At 47.8% G+C, this 12,790-nt stretch overlaps 2 protein-coding genes across 4 annotated transcripts; both read left to right on the top strand.

Moving 5' to 3' along the window:
• The first annotated feature begins 92 nt into the window (after positions 1-92).
• Positions 93-5,312, top strand: ccdc15 (coiled-coil domain containing 15). 3 transcript variants are annotated; one of them, XR_008412787.1, is made up of 12 exons: positions 95-440; positions 827-958; positions 1,109-1,189; positions 1,595-1,711; positions 1,788-1,931; positions 2,384-2,476; positions 2,544-2,647; positions 2,747-2,935; positions 3,178-3,320; positions 3,869-3,931; positions 4,913-4,973; positions 5,224-5,312. XR_008412787.1 is itself a non-coding variant. In XM_053846980.1 (11 exons), exons 1-10 carry the CDS (start codon positions 279-281, stop codon positions 3,916-3,918), a joined length of 1,215 nt encoding a protein of 404 aa, XP_053702955.1. In that variant the 5' UTR covers positions 96-278; the 3' UTR covers positions 3,919-3,931; positions 4,010-4,787. The 3 variants fall into 3 exon arrangements, 2 of the variants coding, with proteins under 2 accessions (XP_053702956.1, XP_053702955.1); XM_053846980.1 differs by lacking the exons at positions 4,913-4,973; positions 5,224-5,312 and adding an exon at positions 4,010-4,787 and having other exon boundaries at positions 96-440; XM_053846981.1 differs by lacking the exons at positions 1,109-1,189; positions 4,913-4,973; positions 5,224-5,312 and adding an exon at positions 4,010-4,787 and having other exon boundaries at positions 93-440.
• On the top strand, positions 5,284-12,669 carry slc37a2 (solute carrier family 37 member 2). The gene is made up of 18 exons (XM_053846977.1): positions 5,284-5,810; positions 7,069-7,150; positions 7,264-7,354; positions 8,141-8,219; positions 8,279-8,414; positions 9,348-9,424; positions 9,684-9,850; positions 9,916-9,953; positions 10,020-10,169; positions 11,269-11,359; positions 11,434-11,496; positions 11,570-11,655; positions 11,736-11,784; positions 11,849-11,922; positions 11,990-12,068; positions 12,203-12,300; positions 12,360-12,424; positions 12,567-12,669. The coding sequence occupies exons 1-18, from the start codon at positions 5,752-5,754 to the stop codon at positions 12,580-12,582; spliced, it is 1,500 nt and encodes a 499-aa protein (XP_053702952.1). The 5' UTR covers positions 5,284-5,751; the 3' UTR covers positions 12,583-12,669.
• The last annotated feature ends 121 nt before the right edge of the window (positions 12,670-12,790 follow it).

Here is a 12,790-nt window from a genome sequence, read left to right on the forward strand (position 1 = left end):
GCTGATGATGCTTGGGTGTGATGAAAAACAATTGCATCAACCTTCCCGACCTGAAGGTGGCGATAACGCGTCGCTTGCGCTGTTCGACAACCCCCGAAGAAAAGTGAGCGAAACTCAAAAACAGTTCGTCCGCCTTCACGTTATCTTTATTTGTTGATGCCTACTTGGTTTTCATGCCTCTTTATCTAATTGAAGACACTTCAAACCAGCATTCCACAGCACTGTGAGCTATTGTTCTACACAAACGCTTCCAGAAACGTCGTTGTTTACGGCTAACCATGAGAGCTAGCCGGAGTGTCGGCGGAAAAGCGTCCGTCAGCCGCAGCAAATGTCCAACATCGTCCAGGACCATAAAGGTTCTGGCCCAGAGGAGTCAGGAGTCGGTGGCAGCAGTGGGGGCCTGGGTGGAGGGCGGGGAGTACTTCCAAAACCATCCATCGGTGAGTGACTTCTCTCATTGATAACTTGTTGCTAGGCAATCTGACGACTAGCCACCGCCACAATATAATGTCGACGCCCACTCGGGCCTGGGAACTTTTAAAGTCGCTGCGTCCCGATGAGTTTTGGTAACATATCCCGCAACTAAAGCCGCATAATAATGTCGGTAAAAGCCTGACCACGACTGCTCCAGCGCTCCCTCCTCCTCCTCGTCAGCTGCCACTCAAACTCCAGCCCTCCATGACCATGACTGCGCTTCAAAATCCCAGCGTCCACTGCTGCAAATGCTCAGAATATCAGACCTCAAAATCTGACCCACTTCAACTGTGATTTTGGTTGGTTAACCTCCAACCTCACATTATATACAGACCTCTTTATTTTCCATCAGGTGGTGGCGTCATATGTTGATCAAAGCCAGCGAGAAACCAGAAGAGTGAAGGCAGAAAATCTCAGAAGATTCCAGGACGAAGTGCGCCACCGTGTGTCACAAGTCAACACTCGCAGTGTCCCAGATAATCCGGTAAAAAAAAAAAAGTTTTTTTCACCTTACCAAAAAATATGTACGTCTCAAACGTTAATAAATACATGATATTAGCATGCAATTCTGTGTGGCTACTGTTTATGTTGGAGCCCCAAGCTGACTATTCTGTCTGTGCTTGAGTGTCTTTAGGTGAGACCTGAGACAAAAACTTCATCCCAACCTCGCCTAAAACTAGTGTCAGCTCCACTGGGAAATGGACACTTCGCTGAGGTACTAGTTCTGGAGTTAGTTCCAGTTATAGGCATGTGCATGCAGGTCATTCTGTTTCGCACTTTAGTTCACTTTACCCTGACTATGCACTCAGTAGTGAATTAGTTTTGCACTCATTAATATCATATTGTATAGGTATTATGATTGGAACTGGAAGCCAAGCAACAACATGTTGTTGCCAAGGTCTCTCTGCTGTGTTTTCTTGTGCAATAACTATAAAGGAAGTCAAAGTCCTAAGTGTACAAAGATCAGCTGTGTAGAAGAAGAGCACCATGAAATAATAAGACAATTCAGAAGAAATACTCTTTCACGTCAGACATTTAACACAAGTCCAAATTGGTGCTTTCCAAGGCGTCAACCCTGTCATCTGACTGTGACCCGCTCTATTTTGGTGTTTTTTTCCAGGTCAGAGAAGAAGCTAGACGGGTCAGAGAAAGACTGGCTTCCTATCAGGTTGTCTCTCATCGTGAGTGTGTGTCAGACCCTCTTGATGACCGATGGAATCATCCTCCTCATAGACATGTGAGTGTATCGCAAGGTAGTTCCCATTTTCTGTCCGTTTGTGTTTTAATCGCTTTGTTGCTTCGGTGCTTCATAGTCTCGAGTGCCGAGAAAAGACGAAGAGGAAGATGATGATGAAGAGGAAGTGGGGCAGGGGGAAGTGGTGGGAGATTTTGATGAGTTCCCAATACAGCGACACTTCATAAAAAGTCGGCGCATAAGCAGTGAACAGCTCGGTGGGGTATGTCTGCCATGGACTTTATTACCACACCACAATGTGACTGAATCCTCCGACTGATCCTATATGCACTGTAAAACCACCACCACCACATGTAGGTGAAAGTTCACATGTGCTTCATTTAGGTTGTGTGTTTATTTTTCACTTTGTTTTATAGGCCAGTAAAGTTTCAGTAACCCAGAGACATCTGTTCAAAACAGTGTCCTGAAGCCACTGGTATTCTTTTGTCATGGTTTAGGTTGACAATTCAAGCATACAAAAAACCTGTAGCTTGCAGTGGCCAGTACAGACCGAAGTGTTCCATGGAGGTATATAAATGAATGTATTGAGCTACAGCTCAAAGTTTTCTTCCAACAGGAGCTGTGTTTATCTCAGCTATAGCCTAGTTTTAGGCTCTTGGTTATGGTCATACATGCGCACATTGACATCCCTCAAGACTTTTGTGTGCGTTTCAGGGCACGGACGGACCGGCCCCCCGCCTTGAGTCCAACTCCAGAGTCTCCCGAGTTCTGTGGCCTCTGTCTGACCCGGAAGAATTGAAGAAACAGGTGTGTGAACACATGAAAGCCGATAGATCTCCTAACAGCCGTAATGACTGAGTGTGTGTTCACACAGCGTCAAGCTCAGTTTCTGACGCAGCGGCGTCTCTTCATGAGTCGGGAGCGAGAACAAGCCAAGGAGAATCGGGAGCACAGGAAGCACCTGCAGAAGACCGCGAGGTCAGATGAGGACTCTCTGTTCTAGATTCTCTGTTGTGTAATAGAATATGAAAGAAAACTCTTCAGAAGCCTCTTCACACTCCTTTATTTTCACTGCAGTTTCAAGGCAGAGAAAGAACACCTTCGCCTGCAGGAAGAAAGGCATCTGGTGCGGGAGCAGCAGCTTGCAAAGGCCCGACAGAAGCTGCAGGAGCGAGAGCTGCTGGTCCTGGAGCGACTGAAGCTGGAGGACGAGGAGAGATCGACAGAGCTGAGGAGGAGGCAGGAGAAAGAGAGGGACGCTGCCAGGTAATTGGCTGAGCGAAGCCCAAAATGTCAGTCGATGTTTAAGCACAAGTATGAAACCAGCCATAATATTATGACCATTAGCTTTCTGCTGAGGCTGTTGGTGGTCAACAGATGATCTCTCCATTGTGACGGTCAGAAAGTAGATCTCAAACAAGCTGAGCTGAGATCATGAGGGATGAAAAATGCTACACTAAAATCAGCAGCATCAGTCGAGCCTGATGATTGTGACTGAACCCCTGCAGGTATGTCGATGCCCTTAGGGCTCAGCTGAAGGAGCGAGTGGGGGATGAAGATCTCCCCCCTCTCTGCTGCTGCGCCTCCACCTTCTGGGACTCTCACCCCGATACCTGTGCCAACAACTGTGCCTTCTACAACAACCCTAAAGGTGAAAATAAGTGTGACTCAGACCCATCCGCTGCAATGTTTACGGTTACTGTATTGAGCTTTTATTGTTCCACAGGAAGCGTTTCTAGGTAACAATTCATAGCGTGTTCGAGGACCTTGTCCTCAGTGTAAGGGGACACTTGAGGTCGGCCATGTTGACTCTGGACTTACACTTTAAGTAAAACAACGGCAAACTCATGTGACAGAGAGGCTTGAATGGAGGGTCATGGGAGGTAGCAACTGCAGCTGTGTACCTGCAGTGGAAGCAGCCAAATAAACTGGTGCGCAGTGAAGCTAGGTGTGACTGGAACAAACAATTATCCCAGTGATTCTCGCTGTGAAAACAAGTCACGGCAGTAGTAGCTTTTCTCGTTGATACTAGCGTGTGTGAAACCTAATGGGATTATGGCATCATCTGTATGTCTAGGAATAATTACTGGTTTGTTGCAGTTTAAGTATTGTTTAGCTGAAGCTGTAATAATGTTTGGGACAGTGTTAAGTGACTGGGTAGACGCAGTGTGACCAGATCAAAATGGGTTTGCTCCACAGCGTACGCTCAGGCCCTGAGGTCGGCCATGTTGACGCTGGACTTACACTGAAGCTCCGGCACCGGTGAGTCGTGCTTCAGACAGCTGCTCAGTAATGCACTCATGTGACCATGTCGGCCTTTTCACCGCAATATCTTTTCAGGTTTCTTTCTCAGCGTCTGCACGTGCATGTCACTGACACCACTCGGGCATCAACAGGCATTTGAGGAACCTTCGTAGGTCATGTGATCGCCCAAGATTTTTTTGTTGGCTCATTTGGTGTCTGGACTAAATCGAATGGTTACATGAGGAGAGCTGTGCTCTACTGTATGTTCCATTCATCGACATTGAATGATCAGATGGAGTGGAACTCTTTTGTTAATATTTCCTTTCTTAGTTTCTCTGCATGTCATGGTCAGTGGCTGCCACAGCAAGTCACCCTCCTCCACCGTCACCCAACATCATCCTCTCTGGTCCTTACAGCCATAACTACAGCTTTCATTACTGTGACAACAGATTGTTTATTTAGCTTTTTGTTTTCTTTTTCTCTCATTTCATGTGTCTTGTACGGTTTTTCCTTCCCCAATGGCAACTAATAGTCTTATTGACATGATAAATTAAAAATCCTTGAAAAAAATATAATTCAATATTTTGTTTCTCAAAATAAATAAATTAAATTTAGAGGAAAATGTCTTGCATTGAAGTGCTTTTATATGTGTGCGCGTGTTACCCATTCAGTCTGTTCATAAAAGGATCTTCTGATATTTATTTACTTTTATTTAATTTTGCTCCTACTGGTAAATATTATTGCACCAAAAGTTAAGCTAAAGTCATCACTTTTCTTCTGTCCTTGTTTTGTTCTTCACAACATTCACTATACATTATAATCCTTTATGAACTGTAATACAAACATTCAAGACTTGAATAAAGAACATTTTCTGCAATGTGAAGACAATAGTATGTTAGGCACTGTCTGAGAACGTTTATATAATCCGTTTTTTCAGTGTTTAATAAATGACAACTAATAGACAGAATGTGACACAGATGTTTTCTAAATAACTTGCAGGAATGGTGACTACACAATGTTGAGGGAAATAAGGAGCTCAGAAATAAGGAGATTAAATGAAGTAAGTCTGGGATTGTTGTCAGAAGTGGTCCACGTCTATGTATGAGTCTGAACTAACAATTGTGTATTTCACTGAGAGTGATACTGATTTAAGATTTTGATGTCACCTCGCTAATATTGACCCCGTTTGCCAAACAAATGATATATTCGAAGTCGTTTAATATATGTTTATTATCGTGCATAGTATTCATTTCTATACCATTTCTTTTATGAATTTCTTGATAAATATTTTTTGTCATTTATATTTTTAGGCGCCCCGTTTCCTGTCCGCCGTGACGTCACAGGACGCGTTCACGTGGTCTCCGACGATCCAGTCTGGGAACGTTGTGGAGTAACAACATCGGTACTGCTAATAATAGTCACCGGAACATTTTGAAGTAGCAATCGGGCGCTTTTTTAGATCAAACCCGCGTGTGTGGAGGTAGGCTGGCTCTTCAGGCCCACGTATAAAGCTACGCTGACACGATGGAGACCAACTGGTTGTTTATCGAGGCTTTTTCCCTCAAGGAAGCGTCTGGGACGCTGCTCCTATCTCCGCGAAGCTAACCATCGCTTTCGACCTCTTCTCCCGACCTTTTAATTCTTTAATTCCATTTAATTAAAACCAATCTATGATGTTTAAAGTGTTTTTTAGCGTGTAGTGAGTTGATAGGCATCAGTTTAATTCAGTTGTTCAACCGTCCCGCGGTGCGTTCACGGTCTCATCGATACTAACACAAAATGTCGAAAACAACACATTAGTCTTCTGCTTTTTTTATTGGACTCCGACCGCTTTTACAATGAAGTCTTCTCTGGCTCCTGGGATTCAAGTGATCACCTCGTTTTCTCGAGACAGCTGGTGAGTTCAACCCATGTATTTCATGTTGGGATTGTTCAGTCTCTCCCGGCGTTAATGATTGGCTTAATACTAGATAACGACCTTTTCTAACGTCTGACACAGTCACTCGGAAATGTCTCCATTATGAGTCGGATTCGTCGTGTTAATTGTTTCCCTGTCACTCAAAAGAAAATGAGCCTTAAAACAGTGGAAACTGTGAGGAATCGATTGTTCTCCTTCCAACCCTCGATGAATCAATACGGTCGTGGACTCGCGCCGCCTTCAAGGAATTCGTCCCGGCTCAGCTCCCTCTTGTTGTTACACCCTTAATACCAGGCCAGACAACAATGTCTAACTGCTGATAGTTGCTGATAAATTCCTGCTTTTCGCGTCGACACTTTCACCCGTTATCTCAAAATGACGCCCGTTCATTGCTCATGGCTTAGACTCACAGTGTGGAGTCACAGCCTGGTTCTAGATTAAAGACATTTCATTGTTTTATTCACAAATCCCTCAAAGTGACTTACTAGTTTATTAATATGACGCGAGCTAACTAAACTGCTGCTTAATACATGTTATTACCCGTAATTACTCTTTAAATGACAGCAAAAGGGAAGCAGACTTTATAGGTTGGTGTCAAGAGGGAAGCATTTTCCGAAGGATCTTGAGATATGGAGTAACACAGACCGGTTTGTCAGTTCCCTCATGTCAGAAGGTCATGCAACGTAGTTGTTTTTATTTGGTTGCGTAATGTGAGTTCATGTTTATCTGGGCTTGTAGAAACACCTGAGCCTCAGCACACAGCCAGTTATGGAGCGATGGTCTTTGGCGGTGAGTGTCATCCATGAAGGTTGAGCTACAGGCTTGTTGGTGTTTCAGCACTGCACACAGTGAGAGGTGGAGCCTTTCGCAGCACACAGTATCTCAGTTAAGAAAGTTAAACAAGGTTGTTTAATAAAGACAGCCACTCATCAGCCGTGTTGAACGTGACAGTGAAAGTGGCAGGGATGATACATGGCTTTTCGGATTAGTTTGGTTGAATGAGGCCGAAAGAACAGGAGGAAACAACGGTGATGTTGTTCTCAGTCTGAGGTCCGACAGAACCTTGTGAGGGTAGTGAGGAAACCGTCGAGTCACGATCCCACTTTAGTATTTCTGCTGCTCCACCGTGCTTCAGTCTGCTGCCCAGAAGGCAGGTCGATGACCCGGTACCAGGGTCCCGGTTGAGTTGAGAGGCGTCTGAAACGTTTGGTTAACTCTTGGTTTCACTTGCTGCCAGGTACCGCAGCTTCATCCTCCTCCTCACCTTCCTCTTCTACACGGCTTATCACCTCTCCAGAAAACCCATCAGCATCGTGAAGGTAACTGGGACAAATCAATCCATTTTTATCTTCCCGCGTTACATCATTTTGGCTGTGAATTGGAAGCGTGTGGCTGTATGGGTTAAAGTTCGGGCTGTGACTTCGTCTTTCAGAGTGAGCTGCACCGGAACTGCTCCAACGTCATCCGGCCTGCAGACCTCAACATCACCAACAACGACACCTGGTGTGACTGGGCGCCTTTCGGTGAGTGGCCCGCTGGATGACGGGGGCTCGACGCCTTCGATCTGGTCTGGAGGGGCCAGTTCACCTGAGCACTGAGGCGTGATGAAAGTGAGCGGAGCTTGAAGTCCAAAGAACTTCTGACCTCTGCTCTGATGACTGACACACTCTCACAGCAGAAAGCTCTTCTGATGTGGTGGCCCTTTTGGAAGGGTCACAGAAGACCTTTGTCACGAGTATTACGAGTGATAGCAGTAGTAGTAGTAGTAGTAGTGGTGGTGCTAGTAGTAGTAGTACTACTAGTTGTTGTAATAGTAATAGTAGTGGTGCTAGTAGTAGTAGCAGCAGCACTAGTAGTGGTGCTAGTAGTAGTAGTACTAGTAGTAGTAGTAGTTGTAGTAGTAACAATAGTATTTAACATTTGTGCCTAATTATTATTACTATTATTATTATTATTGTAGTTACTATTGGTAATAGCAGTAATTGTAAGTCATGTTTGTGCATTCACATTATTATTTTGCTCATACAGTTTTGTAATAATTTTTATATTTTTACTTTACTTATTGTGGTTTTAGGGTCAGATTTCTAATCTTAAAAGGCTGGACTGTATGTGTGTGCTGCAGCAGGATTGTGGGGGGTGGAGGGTGTCGCGTGGAACATGGTTGTGTTTTCTGTCGTCGGCATCAGAGACTGAGTAGAACCGCTGAATGGACGTGCAGGTGGTCTCTGGGCAGCAGCTTCCTTGTGAGCACCTGACCCGGTTGTGTCTCCACTCTGACAAAATGAACTCTTCCTGTTTCCTGTCTTCAGACCAAGATGACTACAAGACCTTGTTCGGGGTCCTGGATAACTGCTTCCTGGTGGCCTATGCGATCGGCATGTTCTTCAGGTGAGTCCGTGGCTCTGTTGGCGGGGCGACGCGGCAGTAACTGAGGCCTGCGTGTGCAGTGGGATCTTCGGCGAGCGCCTGCCTCTCAGGTACTACCTGAGCTTCGGCATGCTGTCCAGCGGCCTGTTCACCGCGCTCTTCGGCCTGGGCTTCTACTGGAACATCCACTCGCTGGGCTACTACGCCGTCATCCAGGTAACACGCCGCCGCCCTCGCCGCCACCGCTCCCTGACAGCTCAGCTCTTGTGAAAACGTCTTGTTGGTCAAGAGAAATGTGCAGGTCAAAGGTCAGGGAAGAGCGAACAGCCCGGGTCTTTGATCTCTTTAGTTACACAACCGCCTTTATTGCTGTCTGTCAGAAACACAGGATGTAGTTTGAATTCCATTTTAAGAAAATGTAATTCCGTTTTAAGAAAATGGAATGACATTTTTCCGACTGAACTTCAGTGATGATATTATTGCAGTTGCCACATGGGTTTGTCACAGAGTGAGAAAAAGGGAAGCAGCCCATCACAACCACTTCATGCCAGGGTTGTTATGGTTTGGGATTTTACATTACTTTTCGTGTTTATTGAGTTCTGAATCTTTGTCTTTCAAATTCAGTTAGTTTTAACTAGTCTTCAGAGTTGGTTGGCCAGTTTTACTTTTAGTGTTACTTTTAGTTGTTGTTGTTTTTTTCCCTAAAAAAGAAATAAAAGCCTTTAGTTTGGAAAATCATCTGAAAATTCTTCTTTATGAAACAAATAAAGACAGAGAACAATTTTGCTACAACGTGAGTTTGTTTTGATTAGTTTTGGGAACAGACAACGCTGTTTCAGTTAGTTACTGTTTTATCAAAAACTTTAGTTTTTGTTTTTATTTCAAAAGTTCAAAAGTTAAACTTTTTCTAGTTTCCATTCTGCTAATAACCTTGCTGACGCGACCTGTCGTCCCTCGGTCGACCTCAGCAGATTAACTTCCCTCAACCACTGGAGCGCTTTCACATCTGCAACTGGTCAGAACCTGAGCCGGAGCCTTCTGGCTCTTCAGCCGTCACATGGCAGTCAGCCGGGTCACATGACCCGGGGCTTACGCGTGGAATGTGAAGCCCTCCTGCGTCGCCCATCACATGACGTCTTGTCTCCGCAGGTTCTGAACGGGCTGATGCAGACCACCGGCTGGCCCGCAGTGGTGGCGTGCGTCGGGAACTGGTTTGGGAAGGGGAAGTGAGTACTGCGCGCCTGGCGGCCGCGCTGACTCCACGCTTTTCTGTTTAGTGCCTGTCATGTGAGCGCTGAGCGATGGAACTCGCAACCGGTCAAACCGGATCTGAGCCCGGTAGAGACGAGACGGTCTGTCCGCTCATCTGTGCCAGGTTCTCCTGAGCCCGTTCCCTTGTGGTTCCTCCCCCTCAGCCTCTCTGCTGTTGATCATTGGGCACCATGTTTGTTAGCGCTGAGCTCAGCCATGTGCTCGCCTCCTCAGGCGCGGCTTCATCATGGGCGTGTGGAACTCCCACACCTCCGTAGGAAACATCCTGGGCTCCCTCATCGCCGGCGTCTACGTCTCCTCAGAGTGGGGGATGTCCTTCATCGTGCCGGGCATCATCATCGCCTCCACCGGGATCCTCTGCTTCTTCTTCCTGGTGGAAAGTGGGTCCCCGTCCTTCACTCTCCACGCCACCCTGCTGACCTCTCTTCTCCTGGTTTCCCTTCAGAACCCGAGGACGTCAACTGCGCTCCGCCGCAGCACCACGTGAGTCCGCCGTCGTCGGTGAGGCCTCGCGCCCCACAGCTCACTCCTGGTGTGTGTGTGTTGCAGAGCGACAAGGCCGAGGGGGAATCCGAGCCGCTGCTCCACAGCTCGTCCCCCGTCGTCAGCAACGGCTCCATCACCACCGACCCGGAGGAGGTGGAGGTCATCGAGAGACACACCGAGGCCATCAGCTTCTGTGGGGCCCTCAGTATACCTGTAAGTGCACGCTCACGCGGGAGCCCCGACACTCCCCCACTTTCACTTGGAAATCCAGGCTTACATGAGACTGGGACAGCCCTGGCCAACCAGTCCCAGGCTCAGAGCCCCACTGTTTGACTGTGCTGCTGAGCAGAGCCACGTGCTCCAAACACGTCAGGCTGTGAGGCTTCACCTGAGCAGCTGCTCGCCTGACTCAGTATAGCGGTTAAAGCTCCTCCCTGTGTGTCACAAGGTTGATGGTTCGCATCCCACATATGTGTCTTGTGCAAGTATTTTTCAAACCCCTCCATTTGACCCTGATCCTCCTGGAAATATCAAGTGGCGTAGATAGAAATGCGGGCGCCATTGACTTGACTCCTCTATGTTTGGACGTGGCTCCTGCCACCAATAACGTGGCCCCGCTCTGTGTGTGTGTGAGCCACGCTGCAGACTGGAGCGTCTCCTCTTCACGGACTTCACCACCATCAACAGTGACTCGCAGGTGAAACACGTGCCACACCTTTAGTTTCGTGGAACTAAGTCATGTAAATCCTCCACAAACATCGGGGGCCGCGGCTTGGCCAGGCCTGGACCCGGGCTTCCACGTTACCGCAAACTCATCCAGAGGGCTCTAGTGGTTGTTCACGTCAACCTCGTGATTTGCCGAAACTTAGTGGCTCCAGAGGTTATTACAGGCTGCTAAAACAAGAGTGAGGTTAGACTTTAATTCATGCATATTACTTTAATATTTGTGTTGCATTTTATATCTTCCTATATTTAGTTGTATTTTAAATCACGTTTTTTTTGTATCTTTCTTATTTTTGTGGGGGGCTGAGGTATAAATGTGATTCATTTAACAAACAAAGTCTTGTTTTATAGTCTAGCATAGCACCAACAGTACAGTATAGCAGTATAGTACAGCACAAACAAGACAACATGCAGTGTGAGCCGAAACTAGTTGACTAGATTTTGGGAAACCTGTCATCCATTTTGGTTTTTACTCCGAGTGAGAGCTGAAAAACAAGCGGCGGTGACATAAAACGTGTGATTTACCTGCTGTATTTCAGTGTAAGGTTTGTGTGGAGCTGCAGTTCCAAGTGTTGTGCGTCTGCCGCAGGGCGTGGTGGAGTTCTCTCTCTGTCTGCTCTTCGCCAAGCTGGTCAGCTACACCTTCCTCTACTGGCTCCCTCTCTACATCTCCAACGTCGGTGAGTCTCGGCAGGCGCCGCCTCGCTCCCGCACTCCTCCTCGCCGCCACTCTGAGATCTGTCCTCGCCCGCAGCTCACTTCGACGCCAAGGAAGCCGGCGACATGTCGACGCTCTTCGACGTGGGCGGGATCGTGGGTCAGTGATGGGGAAGGTCCGGACCCCAGGGCCAGTCTGTTTCAGGGCCTTGTGTTGTGTCGTGTGTCTGCAGGAGGCATCATGGCGGGGCTGGTGTCGGACTACACCGGCGGCAGAGCCACCACCTGCTGCGTCATGCTGCTCTTCGCCGCACCCATGGTGAGTGAACCCTGCCACCTCGGAGGGACTTTTAAAATGCCCCCGACACTAGTGTCGTGACCTCCTCCCTGTGTCGGCAGCTCTTCCTCTACAACCACATCGGCCAGAGGAGTCTCCCCACAACCATCGGTGAGTTGGTGCGGCGCCGCGCCGCTGCTCGGGTCGGGTCTAATGTGGCGCTTGATGGGAGCAGGCATGCTGCTGCTGTGTGGAGGGCTGGTGAACGGACCGTACGCGCTCATCACCACGGCCGTGTCTGCCGACCTGGTAGGTTCTGCCCCCACACCCCCCACTGTGATGGGAGGTCCCAGCTGCTAACACCGCTGCTCCCCAGGGAACCCACGAGAGTCTGAGAGGGAACTCCAGGGCCCTGTCCACGGTCACGGCCATCATCGACGGCACCGGATCTGTAGGTGGGTGTCAGTCTGGGCCAGCTTTCGTCCACATAGTGCCGCCACGATCGTGTGCGGGTCACATGCCATGACGTCACGAGCCGAGCCGGGTCCTCTGGTGAGTGTTTCCACGTGAGTGTGCGTCTGTGTTGCAGGGGCCGCGCTGGGCCCCCTGCTGGCCGGCGTCATATCTCCGTCAGGCTGGAACAACGTCTTCTACATGCTGATCACGGCCGACATGCTCGCCTGCCTGGTGAGGAAGCCGCTCCTCTCTCCGCTTGACTTGAACGCTGACTGTCACTTTCCCTGCAGTTTCTAGCCCGGCTGGTTTACAAGGAGGCTCAGGGCTGGTGTGGCCGAGTCCCCCGAGCCAGAGGGTGAGTTTGTCTCCACCCAGTGGACACTCATGGAATTATTCACTTTTCAAACACGGCGCGCTATTTGGTTGGAAAGTAGCGAACATTTCGCTTGATGTATAAAGCAAAAACAGTGTTTTATTATTTCGTTGTTTTGTTCCAGAATCAAGGAAGTGTGACTCTCGACCAACGCCTGTCTTTATCAAGACCGTTTTTTAATCAGCTCATTTTACATCTTTATTTTATATCAATAAACTGTAAATATTGTAAACTCGACTCCTCTGGTGCTTTAATGACTCGTCACATTTTCTCTCTTTATTGTTATGTTCCTTTGTCAGTGACCCACTTTGTTTTAGAACATTATATTCTGGGTTGGGAAAATGAGTT

This window comes from Synchiropus splendidus, chromosome 17 (genome assembly GCF_027744825.2).
Source record: "Synchiropus splendidus isolate RoL2022-P1 chromosome 17, RoL_Sspl_1.0, whole genome shotgun sequence".
NCBI lineage: Eukaryota > Metazoa > Chordata > Actinopteri > Syngnathiformes > Callionymidae > Synchiropus > Synchiropus splendidus.